Below are 25,160 nucleotides of genomic sequence, written 5' to 3' on the forward strand. Positions count from 1 at the left end.
TGTGGGGGGAGGGAGGGGGGGAGGGGGGGGGGGACGGGCACACGGCTTGTTCAACCAGACAGAACAGAAACACACCGGAGACAGGCTGTTGCTGCCGTGTGGACTTTTTAAAACAGTTCATTCAGGAGATGTAAAATGTCTTTGTTTTTTTTGGTGTGTGTTTTTTTTTTTTTTTTTTAAAAAGGCCTGTTAAGAGGACCAGGGTGAGGCGAGGAGAACTCAGACCACAGAATCAGATCCAGAGGGAGGGAGTGTGAGTGGTGGTGGTGGTGGTGGGGGGGGGGGGGGGGGCAAGGCTGCGCAGGTAGAAAAAGAAGTGGACCGGGTGGGGAGTGGGGTGGAGTTATAGAACCTTCTGCAGGATGGCGTTGGGCACTTCCAGAGTCTCGTCCTTCACCAGGACGATGTCATAAGAGTCCAGATATTTGTCCAGTCGCTCTTCCACCTGCGGAGGGACAAAACGTTAAGAGGACAGTTAGAAGATGTCGTGAATCTCACTGCAGCTGGCGACAAGGGAAAAAAAACACAAGTCGTGCACCAACAATGTTTTCACTTTTGAAATGGTGATTACTTGGGAACTGTATGTTTCGCAGTGAGACACAATTTCGCCTTGTGCCAGAATTCTTAAAAAAAAGGTCCCAGATTCTATAAATTTCGATTTCTATGTTTTATTTTTTACTGACCAGCCTTTAATGTGGAATAAAAACACAGAGCAGTGGAGCTACCAAAGCTACAAGACCAAAGAAAGCCTGTGGTTGGCCCCGGGGGTGTGTCACTCAGAAAAGAGTCAGCCAATCAGTAGAGAGGATGATAAATATCAACGCATCTTTAAGAGAAAGACACAAAACAGCCCGTTCTTAACAGAAAAAAAAAAACCTTAAGAGATTAGATGTAAAACTATGTTGAGATAGTTTTTAAGTACGTAAAATTAAAAAATATAAATATATCTTCTTGGGCGTACACTTAGACAAATTAAAATTAAGACTTAAAAATGTACAAATACGCATATAATAAAATAAGATAGATACAAATAATTTTGTAGAAAAAAAATAAGAGCAATGAATGAATACACACACAAACTATATACACAATATTTAACATGCAAACAAAACAACAGGAAAGACTAAAATAATGGACCTTTAAAGTCACACAAAAAAAGCTGCTCATCAGCAGCCAGCCTGAACAGAAGGCTTCAGTTCTCTCAACAGCCTCAGATACGTTCAGTTGTTTCCTTTATTCTCAGCGCAGCTCAATTATCACCCCCCCCTCTCTCTCTCTCTCTCTCTCTCTCTCTCCCCCCCCCTCCCCCATCTTCAGTTTATTTTTTCGGATGACTCGAAACTCCCGAATTCAACTACTCAAGGCCCGTTTTGTATGTTTGGGGATCCGGTCGTACCTTGTCGTTGAGGAAGCCGATCTTGAGCATGTTCTCCACGTTGGGTACGCCGTCGGCCATGCTGAGGTCCCCCAGCGAGTCGCCCATCAGGATGATGTTGCAGTACTCCTTCAGCTGCTTGAAGTACTCCGTGTTCCGCAGGGCGCTGTCGTGTTTGTTGTACACGTGGATGAGCTCGCCTTTGAACCCCCTCAGGACGCCCTGCGACGCAAAAGTCAGATCGTGTTATTTCCGTTCGTCTGAAGTCGTGAGGTTTCTAAAAAAAAAAAAAAAGGTTTTCGGGAACTCACGTTGTCGTCGAAGTCCATGAAGTTGGAGACCACCTTGACGTTGGGGTGGTAGACGCCCGCCTGCCGGATGATCTCCTCGAGGACGTCGCCCAGGCCGGCGGAGAAAATGAAGACGGGCACGTTGTGCTGCTGCAGGCGGTCGAAGAACTGCTCGAAGCCTTCTCTGAAACACAACGACGGCGTTGAAGGCTCGGTCGCGATCGATCGGTCTCGGGATTCACGCGTATTCACACACACACACACACCTTCACCCCCCCCCCTCCCCCAGGTACACATACCTGAGCGCGGCGTTGGACTCTCGCACCGCCTCCGGCAGCTTGTCCTTCTCTAGCCGCTGCTCCACGAGGAGCGTGTGGGACTTGAAATACCTGCAACACACACACACACACACACACACACACACACACACACACACACACACACACACACACACACACACACACACACACACACCTGTAAGCCTGCGATTTTCTTTCGACTTTTTTTTTTTTTTTTTTTTTTTTTTAAATCAGATCTGCAGATTAAATCCGTCGTTAAAGCTTTAGCCGAGGTCAAACCCGTTTCTCTCCTCGAAAGATCTCGAGAAAGTCCTTCACGTATATATTTATCTTTATTTATTTATTTTATTTTTTTTATTGATCGAGTCTATTTGACTGTTGTCATATGTTGTCTCTGTTGTCTTTTAAATGTAAATAAATTTTACTTGACAAACATCTTTACAAAAAAGGTAAAGTCTCACATCTCCAGCGACACAAGAAAGAAAGCGGTCGCGCGTGTGTGTGTGTGTGTGTGTGTGTGTGTGTGTGTGTGTGTGTGTGTGTGTGTGTGTGTGTGTGTGTGTGTGTGTGTGTGTGAGACTTACCACTCCACCATGAACGGGTATTTCTCCTCCATGGTGAGGTTAGGGTCGATCTCGATGGGGTAATACTTATTCTTCAGCTGCAGCAGCTTCTGCCGACACTCGTCCGTTACCAGTTTGCAGTTATCGATGATATCTGTGTGGCGACGACGAAAACAACAACAACAACAACAACAACGTGAGATCTACGATTAAAAACTGCTCAAACACTCGCGTGACGCAAAGAAGCGCCCGGCGCCGTCTCGCTGCTACTCACTGTGACACGTCGGACAGCGTTTGCCGTTGACGGCGAATTTGCTCAACGTCATGTCGAAGTCTGTGATGATCTGAAACGGTCCGAGGAAATACTTTGTTTAAGCACAGAAGGAAAAGATGGTGAAACAGACGATAAAATAAACAAAGGACACGATTATTATTATTATTATTATTTATGACATCCCTATGTAACTAAATGAATACTTTTTTGGGCATTTCATTCGATCTATTACGTTACTTTTGTAGTATGCAGGTGTACATATCGTGTTTGTGCGTGATGTTATGGTTTTGTTTGCATTTGTTGCCGTTATGTGAATTTTTTTGTTTAATAAATAAAAACAATTTAAAAAAAAATAAATAAAATTTAAATACATCACGGGGAAGCTAGAGGCAACTGAGGGGAAATCCTTCTAATCAGCTGGTTTAAGTGGATCAGCTCCTGAGATGTTTTTTTTTTCCTAATTACTGCAGCCTCGTGCACTTCAAGACCAGCAGGCGGCGCTGTTTTCCACCAAAACACTGCTTTGGTGTGTTGTTGTGTAATACCTGTAGTTTGGGAGCTCCTCCTTTGATGAGGCCACAGATGATCTGCTCCACCCTCTCCGGGTCCCTCATGTGGACCGTCGTTTTCTCAAACTGAGGCATCTGCAGGGACACAGAGAAAGAGAGAGAGAGAGGGAGGTTGTTGTTGTTGTTGTTGTTGTTGTGGACTAGCGTTTAAACTTCCTTCAGATGGACAATTGTCAAACAGGAGAGCTGTAAATCAAGGTAAGGATAATTCTGTATTCTGTATGGCCGATTCAGCTTGAAGAGATTCCTGCCTGAGGGGTTTATCTCCGGTCAGAGTTCTCTGGTACGAGGAGGAGGAGGAGGAGGACGACGACGACGAAGAGGAGTTGAGCTCGCTCTGAATTTGGACGGAGATCAAATTTGCCCCCGTGGATGTGTTACAGTAAGTATCGAGGGACATTAAGACTTCACGTCCTGGCTTGAATTCACCCACGCACTCGGTGGGAACTAAGATTACCGACACACACACACACACACACACAGAGGGGGGGGGGGGGGGGGGGTCAGGGTCACGAAACAGTCGACGTTTGGAATCTGTCAGTGTTGCGTAACAAGATGGACGGACACACGAGACACCCTGCAGAGAGGAGACGAACTCCTTGTAACTTCATCTCTTCGACATCGGCGCCGCCCGGCCGTAAAAGTGGACGAGACTGTTTTCAAAGTCTCACATTCCTCCACGACTTTTATGCAACACAGCAGCACAGGGATATAAAAAAAAATAAAAAAAAAAAAAGAGTTTGCATCCAACAGAAGTGTTTGTTAATTTTGTCCTTTCAGATCTACAATAAACTAGGAAAACCTCAGTAGGTATGTGGGTTGAAAAGGACATCAATTGATTGTAATCGAGTTATTCAGTCAGAAATCCGCATCGTAAAAAGTATAAATTTTAAGATTTAGGTTGTTTTACCTCCCGAGGCCAAATGTTTTTTCTCCAACAGGAACAGGAGGGTCAATGAGCGAATTGTTTGTGCTAAGATGCTAAATTAGCCTGTTATGTAATATTATCGCTCGAGTTACACCATTATATCAGACTACTTAGTCGGGAGGAAGTATGTTAAGCCGGGTCGTGACGTGACTTTGTACCAAAACCCCTGAGTTGCAATGAGTATGTCGTGAGAAGGCCAATTCACCAACTGAGAGGAAGTTAGTATTTATTTTTTATTTTTTTAATTATTTTGAGCAGAAAAGACAGTGTTGCAGCAGTTAAAAAAACAAAAACAAAATGTTTTGAGGACAAAACATTAAAAGGCATAGAATGAGTTCATGGGCCAATGATGGTGAAGGTTCATTAAAGCTGGAGGAATATTATTTTGTAGGTATTTGTGATGTGATTTGGACACTTTTTTTTTTTTGGACGAGTGAAAGTTATTTGTGAAACGCAATCAACTGAATAACTAACCCCCCCCACCCCCCACCCCCACACCCACACACACGACTTCCACTTATATAATCAGCATTCGACTTCTCAGCACCTCATAAATGACTGTGATCCCACAGACACAACACAAACTAAAAATAAACCTCAGCTTCTTTATTATCTGCTCTTTAATAAGCCTCACGCACTCAATCTACTCACGCAACTTCTTAAATTTCACACCTGTTGAGTAAAACATTGTTTTTGTGTCCAAAAAAAAAAAAAAAAAATGCTGTAAAAGTCTTTTTTTTTTTTTTGGGACTGAAAAAAAAAAAAACCTGCCTTTTGTTTTTAAAAGGAAAAAAAGGTTTTGAATGGAGCTATTTAAACACGCTGTGCATTTACAGGCATTTCTAACTTACAAATATCTACCTGTAGTTTCGAGAAGCTGAATGTGGTACAGAATAAAGTGCTCCATCTCGCTCCTCTGACCAATATATTAAATATGTATTTCACAAGATTTAATGGACTTTGGCAGATTGCAGTATTACAATCGCATACACACACACACACACACACACACACACACACACACACACACACACACACACACACACACACACACACACACACACACACTTACCTTCGGGTCTGTTGTCTCAGCTAAAACAAGAGTGAAGAAAAGATTGTGTGGCCGCGGACGGCTTTTATATCTACAGCAACAGTCGGGAGGAAGGGGGCGTCGCCTAAAAATAGATTAGACAACATGACCCCTCCCCCATCACAGAGAGGCCGTCTCTCACACACACACACACACACACACACACACACACACACACACACACACACACACACACACACACACACACACACACACACACACGGTCCACTATAAATAGATGTTCGAATGGGGCCAGTGGAGGAAAAAAAAAAAGTGTTTGTAACCTACCCTTGTTCCAGTAATGTGACCTTTGACCCCTTTGAAAAAGGAGCCTTTAAATAAATCAATTAGATGTGGTGGACTCGTTTCAGGTGTACTACTGCTGAGCACGCACATTGTTTGACACTGACACACACACCATAAATAGCTTGCGTGAAAGGTCACCGGGGGTCAAGGTTCAGCATGCGCATCGGGCTGTTTGGGCCAACAACATGACACACGTCAGCTGACACGCATGCCTATCTGTGTGTGTGTGTGTGTGTGTGTGTGTGTGTGTGTGTGTGTGTGTGTGTGTGTGTGTGTGTGTGTGTGTGTGTGTGTGTGTGTGTGTGTGTGTTATGCTGGTCTTTGCGCTGCCGCTTTAATATCTGGGTCACACAGATGCGGCATTTGATTTGATCTGGTTAGACTTGGTTTCACTTTTTTTTTTATATATATATATTTAAACGAGGAAAAACGAGTAAACAAATTCATTTTGTTGTCACTCTACTATTGAAAAGGAACCTCCGGCGGCTTCTGACCAACGACACCAAACTTCAGGTCGATATTTCTGTGGAACTGAAGTCCATTCACTGACTTTTTAACTCTCTTTAAATGGAGCTGTTGGGTGTTGCTAGGGTTTAATAACAGTAGCTGTATTTATTTATTTTGTTTGTTTTTGCGTATATAGTTTGTGTGTGTGTTTACATTGCTCTTATTTTTTTTTTTTTTTCAAAAATAATTATTTTAAAATGCTGTGGCAACTACATTTCCCCACTGTGGGATTAATAAAGTCTAAGTCTAGTGTTTTTTTTTTTTAAACTATACATTTATCAATACTGTCGTTACCTACAGAACACTTTAAAAAGAGAATTAACTTGTTCTGAGGAATCAGCAAAGTTACCAGGTTAACATTTTTTCATTGATTGATTGATTGATTGATTGATTGACTGACTGGCCTTCAGAGAAAATCATCAAGACTATTTCAGATTTGTTTAAATTAGAACAAAAATCTTAGAAGTGGTATCAAACGCGAGGAAAACCTTGCAAACGAACGCACCATTATTAAATCTGTCACATTATCACACGTGATTAAGATTATAATTCACACGACTGGTCACCAGTAAACTTCAGATTACTGTCAAAACCAGGGACACAAACCGGGGAAATGAGAAGCACGTTGAGCTTTTCCTGTCTAATTCTTAAAGTCCGTTCACAGGTTTCGTGAAGCGGGTCGAGGCTGAAGGATTATTGATATCAGTGATCGAGAGAACATATAAACAATCTGTTGCATAAAAAGAATTTTGCACAACACTGACATTTCGTCCCTGACCCTGTTTTTTTTTTTTTTTTTTTTTTTTGCTGAGCAAGGCTTCGGCTCCATGCCGGTCTGTGCCGTCGGAGCTGTTGCTGTAAGACGGAGGAGACCGAAACACGAGACGACCTCGTCCTCTTTTTTTTTTTTTCTGCTGACATCGGCCGCTTCGCGCACTACGACTCCCCGAGGTTTTTAGGTCGACGCCGCTCCGATTACACTTCACCACAATAAGAAGAAGAAGAAGAGGTCGGGCCCGCAGAGACGCAAGCGACAGCAAATTCCAGATTTACAAGAAAAAAAGGAGCCGTGATCGTTTTGTTTAGTTGTGCGGCATTCACCCAAAATATTCCTCCTCCTGTTCCAATAAAATCCTGTTTTCTTTTGCATCTCGGGTGAAATGCCTGATTTAACAAAGCCAAAAGACAAAACCCTGTTTGAGAAAAATGTAATACAGCACAAATAAATACTCATGTAATTAACTCTACCGTGAAATGTAAAAAAAAATTTAAACAAAATTTTTGAGGGGGGGGGGGCATCCGTTGCATTTTTAACATGAAATCAGGTTTATAATAAAAATCTGGGGTTTTAAATTTCAGCCTTGACGTCCCAACTACCAGCAGCTTGTGAACAGAGATTCAAAAATGAGTCGATTAATCAGTCAGTTAATAGACAGAAAATTAACCACCAACTATTTTGATGATCAATTCATCGTTTTGAGTCTTTTTTTTTTTTTTTTTAAAGCAAACAAAACCACTAAAATTCTCTCGATTGCGGCTTCCTAAATGTGAACATTGATCATAAATTGAATATCTTTCGGTTGTGGGCTGTTTATTGGGACAAAATAAGACTTCACAGGCTGCACCTTTGGCTTTCGGGGAAAAATTAGTCGACATTTTTTTCGTCAAAACGATTACTGGAGAATGAAAGTGATTATCTGCAGCCCTTCTTGCCATGTAGGACTTCATAGATTATTTTCGGGCCACAATCTAACTAACAATTTACACCGCTCGTTTTTCTGCTCTCTCTCCTCAGATTAGCTCTGGAAAGTTTGCAACGCCGACTGTGCAGTATGACGACAACGTCTTACGTGTGGAAACAGCAGTTTTATCCGTCTATGTTGACAACGATGTAAACTTTCAAGATCTTCATCACAAAAAAACAAAAACGAACTAACAGCTCTCCAGAAGCTTCAGTTCTTGTTTGATTTCCGTTACAAAAGTCACTGCAGAACACGGAAAGTCTTCGTATAAGACTTGCTGACTTTTCTACCGGCCGTCAAAGAGCCCGTTTGGCCCTCCTCTGAAATCCCGCCTCACGTACGGAGGTTACCGAGAGGTTCGGCCTGCTGTGACCCAGCCTTGGCCTGCTGAGGTCAGAGGTCATCTGCTGAGGTCAGAGGTCATCAAGGACCTGAGCGTTTTCACCCGAAAAAAAAAACAAAGTGCCCAAAGTTCAGGTCATTTGCAGGGAACGTTTTCTCCCTCGGACGCCTTCGGAGCGTCGCGGCAGGAACTCGGCGTTGACAGCTTGACCCTGAAGGGGCGAATTCACCGAGCTCGACCTCACAGCTGCCTTTTGTTACTGCTGGTATTTTTTTTTTTTTTTTTTTTTTGCACCTGGCGAGTGTAATTTTACCTCTTTTTACACCTCGAGAGGATAGAAATAGGAATTTGAGCCTTATTGTGTTTTTTTGTTTTTTTTTAACGTCAACACTATCATCGTTTGAAGGGACTGGGCAGCCGCTGTCTCGTAATGACTTTCTAATGTCGTCGAAGGCGTTTCTGTTCCAACCGCCTGCAGACCGATTACTGAACAACAGCAGCTGAATCGGGTAGGATGCAGATTTTTGTTTGTTTTGGTGATTATTGCGATGAATTTCGTGGCGGATTTTCTCACAAATTCGCGATTTCATTTGCAGCGTTTTAAGCGAGATTGTTTGCGGTAAAATTGTGGGAATTAAAAAAAAAAAATTTAAAAAAAAATATTCCAAGTCGAGGTGGGTAAAAAAGACTCGACTTTTTTTGTAAGCACTACCTGATAAAGAATAATATGTAAGCACTTCCTGTGACATTAATCATGCTGCACAAAACAGAAATAATTTAGTTTTAAACTTTTTTATTTTATTTATCCATCTAACAGGTGTTAAAGAAATACTACAGACTGTAACATGTTGTGATGGTAGGAGAGGCCTGAGTATGATTAATGCGTCACATCGGCCCTCCTTCGGTTTTCTATTTCCACACCCCAGCTGCCATGGTTGTCATGGTGACTGCCATCTCTTGCTAATGATAACAACGTATGTCTGCCAGAAGATAAACCTGCCCACGTTATAGACATTTTTTAGGACTCCTTTCTTGTTGATCACTAACGAAGAACTAAGAAATGCCCCAAATATTGATTTGCTGGGCCAATTCATTTAATCAAATATTGAATGCATTTTTTTTCCCCGTGCATTTAGGGAACCATGTTGTGAGAGATTTTTGTGAGAACTTTTGCGTTTTACCATCAGCGATGTTCAGTGACTACCGAACACAAATGGTGACATTTTAAATTACAGAAAACATTGGAATTCTTCCTAACAATGAGACGGCAATTTCTTAAATTAAACATTTAAAAAAATCCACAAACAAATCAGGGGTTCACACCGTATCGTCATTACAGCCAATTCTAGTACAAAACTCCAGTAAGCTGATATTGTTTTAGTCTTTTTTTTTTTTTTTCCTCGCTGCAGAAACAAATCATATCTTGTTAAAATAACCAGAAATGTGTTCAAGCGCAGCTCGAAAAGTAACAGAAGTGAGGTTTGGTAGATGTGGAAAGGAGGAAAAGTTGCTCTGTTCTGCCCCCTAGTGGTCAGCATAGCATTTACACAGAGGACTGCAGGTATGAACCTAATGGCATATAATATACGGAGGCATCACGTATCATCTGAAATAAAAATGAGTGTTTGAAGAAATGTGTGCAATAATTATGCAGATACGTGGGGAAAAAAAAAAAACGAGTGCTGGCACTACATTTGAAACTGTTGATGAATGTGAAGTTGGATATTTGTAACCATTTGGAGACTAAATTATAAATGAATCAATAAGGAACACGATGAATCAGCCACAGCACGATCACGTGTATGAAAAATACATACAGATGATCCACATTGTGAGTCAGGCTGACTATACGGAGCCGCTGTGACTAATAGGACTCTGAACCAATGTAAGATTAACATGTCAACATGACCTTTGGTTATCTGATCCTGTTTATAGACAACACACCTGTAATTAAAGAGAAAGAACCCGATCCGGATCGCACCAAACTATCGACTGAAACATTATCACGAGGAATCTGAAAACTCAAGAATAATCATATTAATCTGGTCACTCACAAATTACTTATTCAATCTGCTGAAATGGCAGAAACTGTCATCCAATAACCCCCCCCAAAAAAAAAACTTGGTCCAAAAAACAAGAAGCAGCTTCGCAGAGATTTTAGTCGCAAGCTGATCTCCAGGGCTGAGAGACAATTAATGAAATACAACGGAGATGCATGCCGAGCAGAACGGGACAAACGAGCCTAAAATAGACATTTAGACGTGCTGGAGTTCACCTTTAAATCACAGCGTTTATATATTCAGTATATTATTGTCCACTTGAGAGAGACACTAAACTCCAGGTTCTTTCTGTACGTAGGCGTACGGAGACTAATGTAAACCACTTAGGATTAAAGTGCCGGCCAAATGAATGTCATAGAATATGTTTGGAGATTTATAATAATTTTACCGGACTGAGGTCCAGTGTGATTACTTCTATTTAACTAATGGGATTGTTGAAATGTTTGTTCAGTTCTACAGCTGAATTTCAACAGCAGACAACTGAATAATCTTCTAAAACACAGTCGACGCGGCAGTGAGAGTCTGCGACGAAGCTGCTGCTTTATTTAAACCAGAAACAGTTTGCTTTGCATTGAAATACAAAAAACACGTGGAGGGTGAAATGTTTTCCTGACAGTAAGCTGGCTGAGCGTATCATAGACGATCTGATTTATACGTTTGGGTTTCTGAGGATACTCGGCGGTAAAAATCCAACCAGTTTTATAGCGCGAATGTTTTTGGTTTCTCCAACAATTGTGTCGTTTTCTTGCTGTTCTGTTAAATCAACTTTCCCTCCGTGCAGGATTGAGATCTTCTTATCGTTACGAGCGAGTGAACGGACGGCGAGGGAGAAGCGGGAGTATCCGGGGAATGTGAAGGTCACGCTGGTAAGAAGGAGGCTTCTCGTTACAAATTAACACTGCGTGACAAAAGCCGAAGTGTTGTTTTTTTTTTTTTTCGTCGACGAAGAAATGAACATGCCGGTCTTCCGTCGTGCCTAAAGTATTTCTGAAATTGCACAGATAAGAGGTTTTTTTTTTAAGGTTGTAGCACGACGCGAGAGATGCAAAACTGCCCCAAGGACAAAAAAAAACAACAAGGAGTTGTAGCCGTGTGTTGTTGTTTTTTTTGGACTCCTGGAGCGCAGAGCGGATGTCTGTGTTTCCTCCACGGCGACGAGCATCGTGGAAAGCAGATGGTCACAAGTTCCCGTGCTGAGGGGTCACGACAGGAAACGGTTTGTGTGCAGCTGCCGCAGTGGCTGCTTCATCCCAAAAATCAACATCCAGTTTCATTCTCTCTCCACAGGACTGGATTAGTAAAAGACAAAGAGTTCTTGCCTTGTAACTTGGCTGGTGTGTTGTTGTTGTTGTTTTTTCATTTTTCCAAGCCTGACTTTTGTCGATCACAAAAAAAATGATTTCATGAGTTAATTCTCTTCGTTGTTGTCAGAATGACCAGAAAATAACCGGTTGAGCAAAATTCATCCGGCAATTTCTATAATGAATTACGATTATTATTAAAGCTTCTTGAGTAAAAAAAAACAACAACAACAACAAAAAAATGATCATCTGCTGCGTGTGGACATTTGTTGTATACCAATGACTCATGTGTCCTACAGTCAACAACGAAGAGACATGTTGTTGTTGTTTTGTTTTTTTTAAATCACTCAAACCTTGATATAGAACATTTTCTCCATGGTTCGTGTGGGATGTTTGTGCTTTAAGGGGCCGACGTGATTCCAGTCAGACTGGTTTTTAGAAAGCGGGACTCGAGTGCAGGTTGTGCTACTGCAGCTTTGCGTAACCTGCAATGGTTCCTGTTCCAACAACACGACAGCACGAAGCCGTTTCCACGACGGTGGCGACACGGTCAGCCAGCCGTCGCAGCTTGCAGGTCTCACGCAGAAAAGCCGCTGCTCTTTTTGTTGAAGAGAAAGCTGGCTGGTGACCTCTAAATAACAGCTGCTGTTTTAAGGGAAACATCCGCGCACGCGCAGAGCATCGGCGTCAGCGCGTTCGTGTGAAGACGACGGCAGCACGGCGCACCATTTCCGGTCGTCATTTTCGCAATAACGGTGGAAACGTGTTTCGGCGTCCCGTGGGTGTTTTGCAACGGCGTAAGACACAAAGCGTGCATTGCTGTAATGAAAACGTACTTAATAATTTACCGGTTCGAAACATTCGACATTTTAAAACACCTAAATATTTGGCACTTTTGAAAAACCTCCGACAGCCAAAGTGTAAATGCCCAAAAAAAAGCTAATATTATCGATTAAAAAAAACAACAAAAAAAAAAAAACAGCGTATGATTATGTCCTCTAATATCTAACCCATTTAAACTTTAAAATACAAAGGGGAACAGCCACTCTGAAAGTCGAAGCGTTTGCGCCTATTATTTTGAAATCCTGACTTCGCAACTTCCTGTTTCTTACCTGCCTCGCGCCATCTTAACGCAGCGAGAAGTGAACAGTTTAACTTACCATCTCTATGATCCGGGTTTTCTTGCCCGCTCGTTTCTTCTTGGCGACGATGTACTGGGCCAGAACCACGCCGCCGAAAAGAGCGCACACGCTGGCGCTGGCCGCCGCTCCGACCTTCACTACGGCCGTCCTGTCCATGACGGGTCCCGCTAATTCACCGACACCAACCAGCCCGCCGCCCAGAAAGTCCCGTCCTTCCTCCCGTCAACAGCCGCCTTCCTACTGGTGCGACCACGCAGCCAAAGATCGTCTATGCCGAACAGGACCCGTCACTCCGTATCGATACTTACCGCCCTCCAAAGGACGCCGCTCAGCGACGAAAGTCCAAATCTTTATAAGCAGACATTTTCAGATTAAACTCCCCCTCATCACATTTTATGAAGGTGTTCCTTTCACTCGTTCAATTTTAGTTAAATAAATCCAGAGCCCTCTGTTTCTGTGTTCATGACCATACAATACACATCAACATATATATATATATATATATGTTGACTGTGTTTATTGGTTTGTTGTATATAATATATAGAGATATTTAATGTACTGTATATATACTGTATGTACTGTGCATTTTATATTTTATATTTTATATTTTTTATTTTATTGCTTTTCTATTATATTATTCTATTCTATTATTATTTTTATTCTATTGTTTCTATTATTGCTCCTGTATGTATGCTGCTGTGGTGAAAAAATTTCCCCTCGGGGATTAATAAAGTATATACCTACCTACCTACCTACCTACCTACCTACACGCCTGTATGCTTCTGAGGCTTTTTCAGCCCTTTTATTTCCCCCTTTTTCACGATAATTTCAAAATAGAAGACCACAAAACTAACTTCATTACCCAAATTACCAAAAGATAACCAATGCAAACACTGGGTTTAGTGGGTCTAGTGATGATGGTCTTGTCACTCCCTTTAAACTACGTTAAAAAAAAAAATTATTTGTATGGAGACTTGGTTTGATGTTGCATCTCATCAAAATATCCTTTCCTCATTGAGCATATTAAACTATTCAGATCGGTTTTTAAAGGAAACATACTTGTGTACCTTTACTTTGGTAGTTTTCAATGCAATAAATCACATGATGAGTCTGATATACAGTTAAATTTGATAAATTAATGCTATGGAATTCTAATATGTACCATATATCATGTATTATGTGTAAATTCATCTTCTATAAAGGTTTTGTTGTTGTCTGTGTTGTTTAACGGCACAAAGAGACGCTACTCTCTGGTAGTGTCTGAGTTTCGATTCACCGGTAACTTCGTTAACTTGTTCCTAACAAAGTAATGAATGAAATTGCAAATCAGTAAAAAAAATCAGGGGATGCAATGTATGTAAGTAGCAGGAAAAGTATTAGATTCCCATGCTTTAAGTTTTAACATTGTTAAATCATCGAATCGTCTTTTTTTGGTTTTTTTTTCCCCTTTTCCACAGACACGAATAAACAAGACCAAACTTTAGGAGGACAAGAGAGACAGTTAATGACAATGTGTCCCTGTTCTTACTTGATTGAATCATGTTCTCAATAGACAATCTTTGTCTCGTGTAATCAGTTGGCCCCCTGACGTCACCGGCCACTCCTTTAGTGGGGTGCGGAGATGTAATACTCCAATCTTTTAGCTCACAACTATCGACTTAAATGTACCACCATTTCAATATGGACATAATCATTATGGGTTATTTTCCAAAATAATATTTAGGGAGTGACAGAGACCGTTTGTGGCTTTTAGAAAATGAACCTGTAACCTCTTGACCCTCGAATTGATCTGCAGTTCAAGAAAAAAATACAGATACATAACAGAAAACACATCACAATAGTCAAAAGAAAAAGTCATATTTATTGTATGTCATGCTGCGTCTCGGCATTTAGACATGGAACATTTTAAAACCTTGGAAAGAAAAATGAAGCTAATTTAAGGATTTACAAATCATGTCAAGAGGGAGAATTTAGAGCTTTGAATAAGATGTGCGTGTGCGTGCGTGTGCATGTGCGAGTGTGTGCGAGTGTGTGTGTGTGTGTGTGTGAGGGAACGTCAGGACAACAAGTCTTGTGACTGGCTTGCAGCACGGCGACAGCGCTGGAATGCATTACGAGTAAAGTCATTATGGAAGCATAGAAAGCTCTGTGGTGTGACGATAAATGACAGCAGCATCTCAGAGCTGTCCGGTGATGGGAGGGAAACCTTCCAGACTACTGACAGAGAGTCACATGAGACCCAGGTCCTTTCCACCGGTCCCTTGAATTCCAAGTTGAACCGGGTGACTGGGTTTGTATGAGTGGCAGCATTACTTACTCATAGTGTTTGGGAACTTCAGTCTTTAACTGGTATAATAGATACTGTACCACATACGATGGAAATGATCATGTTCATTATTACATATTCAACTTTTGAAGACCACTGAGGTCAATTCAGGGTGTCAAGGTCAAACAACCAGATTCAGTTAAATGGTAATAAAACTGATCGACAGTTTAAAAATAAAAACAGTGAAATGTTGTGATGCTTTTGATTTTGATTTTTCTTAAAGAACAACAAGCTACACGTGTAACACACATGCTCCCACCAATGTGCAGTTTTCTTCATCGTCACCATCATCATCTCCAAGTCTGTGCGTCTGTGCGTGCGTGTGCGAACAGTAACTACTCCACAGGTCGGATTCCTTTGGCCTCCTCCATCTGCCTCAGGGTCTCGTCCCACTGAGTGAACTGCTTGGACAGCAGGAACATCTGCCAATCAGAAGTCAGGGGTCAGTGGGTGGAGCTTTGTCCCAGCAGTTATTTATATTATTATTAAGAGGTAGATAAAAGGCTCATAGATCCAGAACTTTAGTGGTTTACAAGTTTACCAGAAAAATTACCTTAAAAATAGAAAAGCAGCGGTTTGTTTTGCTGATTCATTATTCAAGTGGGTGTATATATATATATATATACACACACACACACACTTGAATAATGAATCAGTAAAACAAACTGCTGCTTTTCTATTTCTATATATGTTATTCAATATTTTTCACTATTAATATATACATATATGTTTACGTTATTCAATATTTTTCATTACAAGCGATGAGACAAGTACAGGATGAAGTTTTTAATGGCCAAAAATGAGGTATTCCTATAATAACAAGTATTATTGTATTGTATTATGTGACCCAAAAAAAGAAAGTGTACCATTTTGTTGTATTCCTCAAAAACCTTCTTCACTTCTTGTGATTGGGTCTCACTTTGATCCTGTAAACACAAAACAACATAAATAAATAAATAAATAAAACCCAACAACAGAGAGAGAGAGAGATGGAGAAAGACAGAGAGAAGAAGATACCTGCTCTTTGATGTGAATCTGTGACAGACGCTGCAACTTGGTGGCGTGTTCGGGTACATCTGTGAACACACGCACACGCACACACACACACACACACACACAAAACAACTGTCATGTATGATTGGGTAAACATACGGGTACTGCAGCATTTTAGTTATACAACACCACTAAAAACAAAATCACTGAATAAAAGATTAAAAACAGGGAACTACAGCACTCAGAGCTGCGAGAGAGACAATAATCCACTACTTAAAGTTCACTCAATGTAAGATACAAAAAAAAAAAAAAAAAAACACTGGCTACCAAACAGGTAATGAGACAAACATGAGCTCCCTCCTTCTTAAAATAACAGACTCACCTCTGATGTAGGTGCTGTCCAACAGCGGCTGCAGGGTGTTGACCTGCTCCAGCAATGTGGCCTGAGAAAGCAAGAAGTCCTCCTCTGTGCAGACAAAACAACACAGAACAAGATGGGAGTTGGTCTCTACAGTCTCCTACGTTACGTCATTTGATTTTTGGGGACTCTCCTTGTTCTCACCAGCGAGGATGAACTCCAGCTTCATGGCATCGGGTACCGTGATGTGGTCGGTGAACTGGGGGTCCAGGTACTTCACCAGGTCTTCAACTGCAACGCAACACCAACGAAAACCATAAAAAAATAATAATAATCAAGAAACGCAGCCTAAAGTCGAACAACAGAAAAAAAATGTCCCGCAAGCGCTGCTGTGTCTTGAATTTGAGATCTTTGCAACACTTTGGCATCTCAGGTCAACATTTTAATGGTTGTAATGTTTAATGTGGCTTATGGTTAAGGTGCATAGCACTCAGCTGTAATGTCGACAGTTCTCCACCTGACTGGGACACCTTTGTGCACATCACACCCTGTTTCCCTTTCTGCTCATCTGACTATACTTCCCGTCTATTTCTACACTGAATATATAAAGAGAATAAAGACAACATGCAAAAAAAGAAAAACCGCAAGAAAAAGTTCAATATTGTAGATAAACAATAACCCTTCACGATATGATTAGTAAATTAACTACTTCAAAGTAAAGAAGTGTCCTTTTGGAGCGACTTGAACAAGATATACATGTTACATAATAATGTCACAACAAGCGTATAATCCAAAGTATAAGGGCTGATCTGATACGGCAACGTGCGACTCACTCTTCTTGTGCAGGATCTTCACTCGTTCTCTCTTGTTGGCCGTGTTGGTCAGACCTGCCTGAATCTTGCCTAAAGAATCTGCACACTGCAGGACAAAAGACGTCGATTAGATTCCACGTTAGTGACAAACAAGGGTGTCGAAAAAGTCACTAAAAACAGATGGCGTGACAGTGTGGCAACGATACCTAACATCGGACACAAACAGAAAAGTTCAAACGGTGAGCCAGTGAATGGATGGAATGACGATATTTTGTTCTCTCAAAACATTTACAATACGTTCCTCACTTACGAAGATCTCAACGGGCTCGGACAGAGTTACATCTCTAACTCTCCGGTGAGCTATGAGCCTTCAAGAACACCGAGATCATCTGCTGCCGGTTTATTGGAGGTCCCCAGCAATTCTCATTCCTTTTCTATATTTTTTTAAATGTTCCTTTATATCGGTTTTTATGTGAAACGCTGCATGTAATTCTCTCGCTGTGAAGCACTTTGAGCTGCATTTCTTGTATGAAAGGTGCTATGCAAATAAAGTTGATTATTATTACATTCAAAAGCCTACATAAGTAGGGAATTGTGTCACTTTCTCCACCCCTGAAGACACAACATCTACCAATAAACAAGCTACCCTTTTGTAAGTATTTTCACATCACATGATGCTGAGATCAGAAGTGATTCACAATGACACAACGTTGTCTTAAGCCCATCTACTATTAAACATGTTTTACTTCATATCATTATTATTAAAGCAAAGCCACACGTGTCTCATAATAGTCTGGAAAACAGAGAACTTAGTTCATTTCAGTGAGATTCAAAAACCCTCATCTGCGGTTTTAACTCTTCATTATTACGTTTTCCTGCTTGGCATTTTATTATTTTTCCTTTTTCTTTGAACGAACAGTTAATTAAACATTAACAACGGATTGAGCTACGAACTAGCCCTAGTTTGTGCATCCTGTACAAATACTACACTTTTTTTTCACTGTTGATTATATTTCACACACAAAAAAAAAAAAAACTGATTTAAAAAGACAAAACTTCAAAGCTGCTTATTGATGTCATTGACTTCGTTCAAGGTAAACAGCTAACAGAATAAAAACAAAAAAATCTGCACGAGCAGCTGCTGGATAAGCTGGAAAATATACTGCACTCGTTATTGTCTCTGTAAAAAAAACAAAAAAAACAAATTATACCACACGCCTGTATGAATAAAATATAAAATAGGGCGTTCACTCAAGACAGTGACCAGAGCCATCGTTAGCTCAGCGAAGCTAAAAGCTAACTGGCGTATTTACCAGCCTCCACTTCCACAAAACATATATTATTAAGGGCGAACCTTGACAGGTTTTCCACTTTTATTTCTTCTCTCGCCGTACAGACGGCTTTCAAGCGCCTGAAGACGCATTTCCAGGTTATCCGTCTCCGATTTCTTATCCATTCTCGGGGGGGTATAAATGGCGACCGCAACACAAAACAAACCCCGTCGGCCAACTTGACGTACTTTAAAAAGGAAGGCGTCGCGTTTTTGATGACGCGGCGGAAGACTCCGTCCAATTTCTGTTTTCTGCGGGGGGGGAAAAGAACAAATTTGAACAGATTAGACCTGACGTATATACAATTAAAGTGACGTTTTAGTTCATTTAAAAAATAAAAAAAATAAAAAAAAATTGAACTCCATAAATAAAAACGTTGTTTTTGTAGTTATTACCGTTCTGGAAGCTGCCACCAGGGGTCGCTGTTTAGCGGCGAACGAGGCCATTTCAGCTGTTTTTCCGGTGACAGCAGCGGAATGACAACACCGACTGATACGGCCCCTTTCTTCTCCCATTCAAGCTGAGCACAGAAACATCGACTAAAAACAAAACAAACAACAACAACAACAACAAAAAGAAGTAAAGGTTTGCGTCTGTATCGCCCGCCCTCCGTTCACGAGAAATCCCCCGTTGGAGGAGAACGGAAACAACACCCGGGAAGCGAGCACATTTGTCGGACTGTAAACACTTCTTTGGTGTGCTTTCTTTTACGAGCTGAGTTAGCTCACCTAGCCCTGAAGCTAACGTCAGATTTATTTATTTTTTTTTCATTACAGCTGCGTAGTTTGACTGGAGTTGGTTTGGAAGTCGAGCAAGGTGAGTCGCTGCTTTAAAACTGGACTATATATATATATATATTTTTTTTTAGTAATGACAGTTTGCTAAAGATATACCTGAGAGTATTACTAGTCAGGGTGGTGCTAGCTTGTTGTTGCAGTGCCTACCTAACTGAGTTGTTGTTGTTTTAAGTTGTGCTGATGCTTTGCCTGTTTTGCTCTGTATCTGTTTCTGACAGCAGGAAGCTGCGTCCCTTTTGGACTTAGGCCTTCTGTGTTTTGTGTGTGTGTGTGTGTGTGTGTGTGGGAGGAGGAGGAGGAGGAGGGAGGAGGTAATTCCTTCTTTATGTGCCACTGGGAGCAGCAGCAGCAGCAGCAGCATGGCAGATGACAAGGATGTATTGAGAGACGTCTGGTTCGGCCGGATACCCACCTGCTTCACTCTGAACCAGGACGAAGTGACAGAGAGAGAGGCCGAGCCCTTCTACGTGAGTACAAACGTTTCCTCTCCGATGTCGCAGGACGACAAAAGCGTGAGGTCAGATCTCACTTTGGGTTTTTTGCAAAACGAGACTGAGACTTTTTTTTATTTTTTTTTTTATTTGACATCAGGATGAATTCTGAGATATTGGGGGAAAAAAAAAAACCCCGCAAAACTCTGTATCACTTTTTTCTTTCATAAGCAGAGTTTATATAGCTGAAAAGTTTATTTTAGTGGCTACACACACACACACACACACACACACACACACACACACACACACACACAAAGTAATCCCAAGTGCGGTTTATTGTCGTGCATTAAGGACTCACTGCGCGGTATAGGAGCAGAGCTTATGTGCGTGTAGTTGCCACAGCGATGCCACGTCGGTGATACGCGCCACGAAAAATGTTGACGTGCCGGAGCAGCCCAGAGTTGCAGGCTGTACTGTTGTTGTTTTGTTTTTTGTTTTTTTTAATAACGCTCCTCTTCCTCTGTCCTGTTGACTTTTGTCAGCTGCTGTTACCCAGGGTGAGCTACCTGACTCTGGTTACGGACAAGGTGAAAAAACACTTCCTCAAAGTGATGAGGGCCGAGGACGTGGAGGAGATGTGGTTCGAGTATGAAGGAACGCCACTCAAATGGTGAGAGAAAGATTGTTAGATGAACTGAATTTGACACGTTTTCTCTGGGGGGGAGGGAACAAGGCTGTGTGTGTGTGTGTGTGTGTGTGTGTGTGTGTGTGTGTGTGTGTGTGTGTGTGTGTGTGTGTGTGTGTGTGTGCGTGCGTGCGCGCATAAGTGGATTTCTTATCTTACGAATGTGTTGTTTTTTTTGTGGTCTAAATGCCAAATACACATTAAAAGAATGATTCAGTGTATTTTTTATTTCAGATTATTATTATTTTTCTTATCGTGAGTATAATTCTTTTTTTTTTTTGGTCCTGCTTGCTCTTTGAAAGTGTCCTTCTCATAAAATGCTTTGAGGTTGACACAGCTACTCCCTTACAACTTATAAAACCAGTTTCATATTACAACTAGCAGTATCATCAGGACGTTGGGTCGATGTTGAGTTGTCTGCTTTAAAAAGCAAAAAGGTACTTTCTCTTCCTCCAAGCGGTTTAATTTGTTTCAAGGAAGTCGATAATCCCTTTGGAAATCTGTGTATGGTGCTGCCTCATGTAATTCCACAGTCAGAGCAGTGTATTCACACCACTATAAGCCTATTCATTCACAGCCAGCAGAGAAGCCCCCCACTAGTGTTAACCGTGATCGCCTTTGCCTCGTATCACCCAGCGAACATAATACAGGCCCCAAAGTTCAGCCACAAGGTGTCAGTATTGTAACACAGACGATGAATGAAGCTCGTTTATCGTGGCATCAAAGTATCAGTAGCTCCAGTAAAAAAAAAAAAAAGCAGTTGCTTATAGTCATCTAATCATTTGTTAATATAATATGTAAATATATTAATATCAGTGCACTTTCAATGTTTCCTGGTTCCATCCTCTCAAATGGGAAGATTTGCTGCTTTTCTTTTCTCACTGTAAACTGCAAATTGATTATAAATGTTTTACTTTTGGGTGCATGACAAGCTAGATATTTTTAAATATATAACTCAAGGGTATGGTAATCTTTAATGCAATTTTTTTATTTTTTTTATTTTGACTTGTTATAAACGACAGAAATAGTATACGTAGATTTGATGGCCTACTACTAAATGACCAGCATAATGATTAGTGTGTGTGTGTGTGAGAGATTAAACATTAAAACCTTAAAAAAAAAAGCACAAATCTTATTTGAGGCCTTGATGAAGAGAGAAGCATCGAATTCCTGTTCACTGGACTGTGTTAACCCTCTTCTAAACACAGGAAGTGACTAATTAAATTGTTGTTTGTGAAATGTAAACTGTGCTTTTGAAGTTCACACACTGCATAAAAAAAACTGGGCTCATCATCATCAGTAGAAAAAGAAACTCAGACGCCTGCTCTGTTTGAGGGCAGTTTGAAGTTCCAGTTATCCGATCAGTTATATTAAGACTTTTGATACAGAAGGTCTGTTACAATATTTAAAAAAAAAAAAAAACATTTTAAAACTGTCTGATCAATTTGAGGCAGCAGCTTTCCAAAATTTGGGAGTGAAGGCATTTAATTGTCATTTTCTAAGTAATCATAAAACATAATGCAGCTGGTCATCTTAAACATTTTCCATCAAATAACAGGAGTAACACCAGTTTCTGAGCCAAGATCTTCTAGTGACGTGATTTTGTGTTTTTGCGTTTCTCGGACAAAGGCACAATCCAATCGGAGTTCTGTTTGACCTCCACGCCTCGAACACCGTCTTACCCTGGAGCATCACTGTGCACTTTAAGGTAAGAGCCAATCAGAATGTGTGTGAGTGTACAGACTCTGCAGGTTTATGAAGCCATTAGTCTCTTTTTTCTTTTTAGCTATTCGTTTTGATTTTTTTCAGCATATTTGCTATTTTGGGTTCATGTATTTCATGTGTTCTCTTAAAAAAAAAAAAAAAGTCCATCTGCTGAGAGGAGAAGCATTTACCAGCTAAAATATATTTTTTTTTTCTTTCTTTTTCTGGGGAGTTGGTGGGGACCAAAAAAAAAAAGATATAAAAGGAGAGTGAATATTGGATTAATATTCCCACACAAGCCAAATGAATGATGATGTCGTACTGGGTCTGCTGGATGTGTTACACAAACAGTTATTGCGTAAAGTGTTTGCTCGTTAACGCAGCTTTAAATAAAAACGTTTACCGCCTGTCAGAATTTCCCAGACGGTGACCTGCTCCACTGCCCGTCCAACTCCGTGATCGAGGCTCACTTCATGTCCAGCATCAAGGAGGCCGACGCCCTGAAACACAAGAGCCAAGTTGTCAACGACATGCAGAAGAAAGACCACAAACAGCTGTGGATGGGCCTGCAGAATGGTGAGACGCGCACACACACACACACACACACATTTTTAGGAAGAACGACCACAAGCAGCTGTTGGGGAAGTGGCACACAATCATACAGTCACACATTGATTAACACTCAGATGCACACGTGTCTTCTTGCAACTCATCCACCTACTCACAGATTTCACACACGTTTCCACCGCACACACGCATATTGCGAGCATTTATTCATGCGTTATATTATGACACATCATCTTTTGTCTGCAAAAGATTTAATCGTTTCTGGGTTCAGACACGAATAACGCATTCAGATGCATGAACGGATTTCCACGTACACGCACAAACGCACTCTTGCAGATGTCTCTTAAATCTGATGGCGGTCTTTCGAAGCTGCCGCTCCGACAGGTTCATTTCCTGCCGGGTTGGTTGTGATCGCGGTGTTTTGTGTAGGCGAAGTTCGAGCGGTGAGGCGAATGGACAGGAAGTTTGTGATGTGGGAGTAGGTGCCGGGGCAGATGGGATACATTCCTGAGTTTGGGGTTTGTGTGAAACTCGTGCTCGTCTTTGAAAAGCAAAACCCAACGTGCAGCGCGAGATTCCTGGAATCGCCCGCAGGTCAAGTTGATCAAACAAGGCAACCATAAACACTTCAACCACCGGTGATGGAGCTGAACACTGAGCCAATCAGTGTCGAGTCTCATCTCGTTTTGATCTATAATTACTACCTTCTTTTGAATTAGTTATTATTAGCATTAAAAAAAACCTTTTGTTTCTCACTGAAACATGTAATTTCCAAAATTTTAATTAAATATTCTTTTAAACATATGAGCACTGACTATTGCTTCAGTTTGGGCTGCAGCTAATTATTATTTTGATTATTTTATCAATTAATGAAGTTGTTTTAGTCTGTGAAATGTTAAACTTGTGAATAATATCCACGGCCACCGGTTGAGATGTCCTCACAAGACCAATTAATTGGGGAAAAAAACAAAAAACAGCCAATCCTTCGATTTGAAAAGCTGCAACCTGCAAATATGTGACATTTGTACTTGATCAAATTACTTCAATAATACTCAGAAATTTTGTAAATTGTTTTTTGATTGAAAAAGTGATTAACAAATTTTTTGATCTCGAGTTATAAATGCATGTAAAGTGATAAAATTGAGATTTGGCTGTTTTAAAGCCTGATGAAAACATAGACATTTATAGTTTTATAATGTTATTTATAATGTCTGCCTTAAGTTGACTTGCGCATATGTTTGAATATACTGCCATTAATATTAATATATTATCCATCCAGATAGTATGAGGTGGTGAAACACTGCAAACGGTGCATTCACTGCTGCGGGAGAATCACTTCATACTTGCCCACCCATCATAAATTATAAACTGTAAATTCTCAAATAATGTACACTACTGAGTCTCACAAGAAATGAAAACAACATTTATAAAACAAATTTTTTTTTTAACATGAATAACGTTCTTGCTTTCTGATTTATTTATTTTTTTCTCCCTTGAATTCTATTTCTCTTCTTTTTTTTCAATGTTTTACGGCAGTTTTTCATCAAAACTGATGGGAAAGTAAATTAACTATACGGTCTGAAAGTGAAGAAGAGCTGCATCGATGGCAAACAACAGCAGCAACATATGCAAATAAGGTCCCTAAAACACTGCAGCCAGTTTGATGATTTGTTGCGTGGTACGTTATTGGCCTGTACCTGTCAAAACTGCACACGCAGCATATAGCATTGAGAACATTTTAAACGAGTTTGCAGAAAAACACAAGGGCTTTAAACCCAGAAAAGTTTCAGCTGCATGTCTCTCTTCCACTTTCCCCTGAAACTGATAGTTTGAAAGAGAGCGAAATCTCACATCTTAAAACAAAACAGCAGGTCAAAAAAATATTTATTTAGTAGACGGAGAGTAATAAAATATTCTCTGCGCTGTTTAGAAAAAGCAAAGGTGTGATTGATGATTTGTTTCCCTGAAACTGCGTTAAACAGAGTGAAGATAAGCCTTTGAACCGATCCAAAAAGGAGTTGGCCTTAGACATGAAAGTGAAAGATGAAAACTTTCACATCCAAAACGGACCAGAAACAGAGAGGGCTCAAACTTTCATCCAGGACACAAACAGGAAGGTTCGTGTGAAAGCGAGACATAAAGAGAGAGGTGGTTGGGTTTGAAACCAGCACATGCTGTGAGGAATCATTTTTGATGGTGAAACATCATTTTCCCGTGCCGCCCGCTCAGTTGGCCCCACTGACACCGACACTCAAATCTGCATCAACGTAAGACCTGCACACATAGAAATCGACGATTTTCGAAGTAAAAAAAGACGATTCAATTCTTTTAATCTTCATTTTAGCTCATGTATTATACTTCACA

At 40.8% G+C, this 25,160-nt stretch overlaps 3 protein-coding genes and 2 long non-coding RNA genes across 10 annotated transcripts in view; 3 read left to right on the forward strand and 2 right to left on the reverse strand.

The window, feature by feature from the left end:
* The window catches only part of LOC138628761 (uncharacterized), a 76,986-nt gene extending 69,636 nt beyond the window's left edge, over positions 1–7,350 (forward strand). The window contains exons 1-3 of one of the 3 annotated variants that reach the window (XR_011311485.1): positions 3,420–3,484; positions 3,605–3,752; positions 7,018–7,350. This is a non-coding gene — a long non-coding RNA (uncharacterized lncRNA). Of the gene's footprint in view, positions 1–3,419; positions 3,753–7,017 lie in introns of those variants that run through there. The other 2 variants (XR_011311486.1, XR_011311484.1) reach the window with 2 other exon arrangements.
* On the reverse strand, positions 29–13,072 carry nt5c3a (5'-nucleotidase, cytosolic IIIA). 2 transcript variants are annotated; one of them, XM_069711972.1, is made up of 8 exons: positions 12,808–13,072; positions 3,347–3,445; positions 2,802–2,871; positions 2,549–2,681; positions 1,965–2,054; positions 1,687–1,849; positions 1,397–1,597; positions 29–445 (listed from the first exon to the last, which is right to left on the reverse strand). In XM_069711972.1, exons 1-8 carry the CDS (start codon positions 12,943–12,945, stop codon positions 344–346), a joined length of 996 nt encoding a protein of 331 aa, XP_069568073.1. In that variant the 5' UTR covers positions 12,946–13,072; the 3' UTR covers positions 29–343. The 2 variants fall into 2 exon arrangements, with proteins under 2 accessions (XP_069568073.1, XP_069568074.1); XM_069711973.1 differs by lacking the exon at positions 12,808–13,072 and adding an exon at positions 5,371–5,593.
* On the forward strand, positions 8,583–12,626 carry LOC138628762 (uncharacterized). The gene is made up of 2 exons (XR_011311487.1): positions 8,583–8,954; positions 8,993–12,626. It is a non-coding gene; the product is annotated as an uncharacterized lncRNA (long non-coding RNA).
* Positions 13,073–14,630: 1,558 nt separating the features above from the next.
* On the reverse strand, positions 14,631–18,796 carry dctn3 (dynactin 3 (p22)). Its single transcript, XM_069711983.1, has 7 exons — positions 18,633–18,796; positions 17,300–17,384; positions 16,671–16,757; positions 16,491–16,574; positions 16,133–16,191; positions 15,982–16,041; positions 14,631–15,537 (listed from the first exon to the last, which is right to left on the reverse strand). The coding sequence occupies exons 1-7, from the start codon at positions 18,732–18,734 to the stop codon at positions 15,451–15,453; spliced, it is 564 nt and encodes a 187-aa protein (XP_069568084.1). The 5' UTR covers positions 18,735–18,796; the 3' UTR covers positions 14,631–15,450.
* A 288-nt stretch (positions 18,797–19,084) lies between these two features.
* atg5 (ATG5 autophagy related 5 homolog (S. cerevisiae)) overlaps positions 19,085–25,160 on the forward strand; it is a 30,342-nt gene continuing 24,266 nt past the window's right edge. Inside the window, exons 1-6 of one of the 3 annotated variants that reach the window (XM_069711978.1) lie at positions 19,085–19,304; positions 19,386–19,425; positions 19,625–19,873; positions 20,383–20,510; positions 22,155–22,233; positions 22,643–22,805. In XM_069711978.1, coding sequence (XP_069568079.1) covers positions 19,766–19,873; positions 20,383–20,510; positions 22,155–22,233; positions 22,643–22,805 — 478 coding nt within the window. In that variant the 5' untranslated portion in view covers positions 19,085–19,304; positions 19,386–19,425; positions 19,625–19,765. Of the gene's footprint in view, positions 19,426–19,624; positions 19,874–20,382; positions 20,511–22,154; positions 22,234–22,642; positions 22,806–25,160 lie in introns of all 3 variants that reach the window. The other 2 variants (XM_069711977.1, XM_069711979.1) reach the window with 2 other exon arrangements.

The sequence above is a fragment of the Brachyistius frenatus genome, unplaced genomic scaffold, assembly GCF_029030835.1.
Source record: "Brachyistius frenatus isolate BFR_SWC_R1_liver_20210118 unplaced genomic scaffold, ASM2903083v1 Contig_104, whole genome shotgun sequence".
Classification (NCBI taxonomy): domain Eukaryota; kingdom Metazoa; phylum Chordata; class Actinopteri; family Embiotocidae; genus Brachyistius; species Brachyistius frenatus.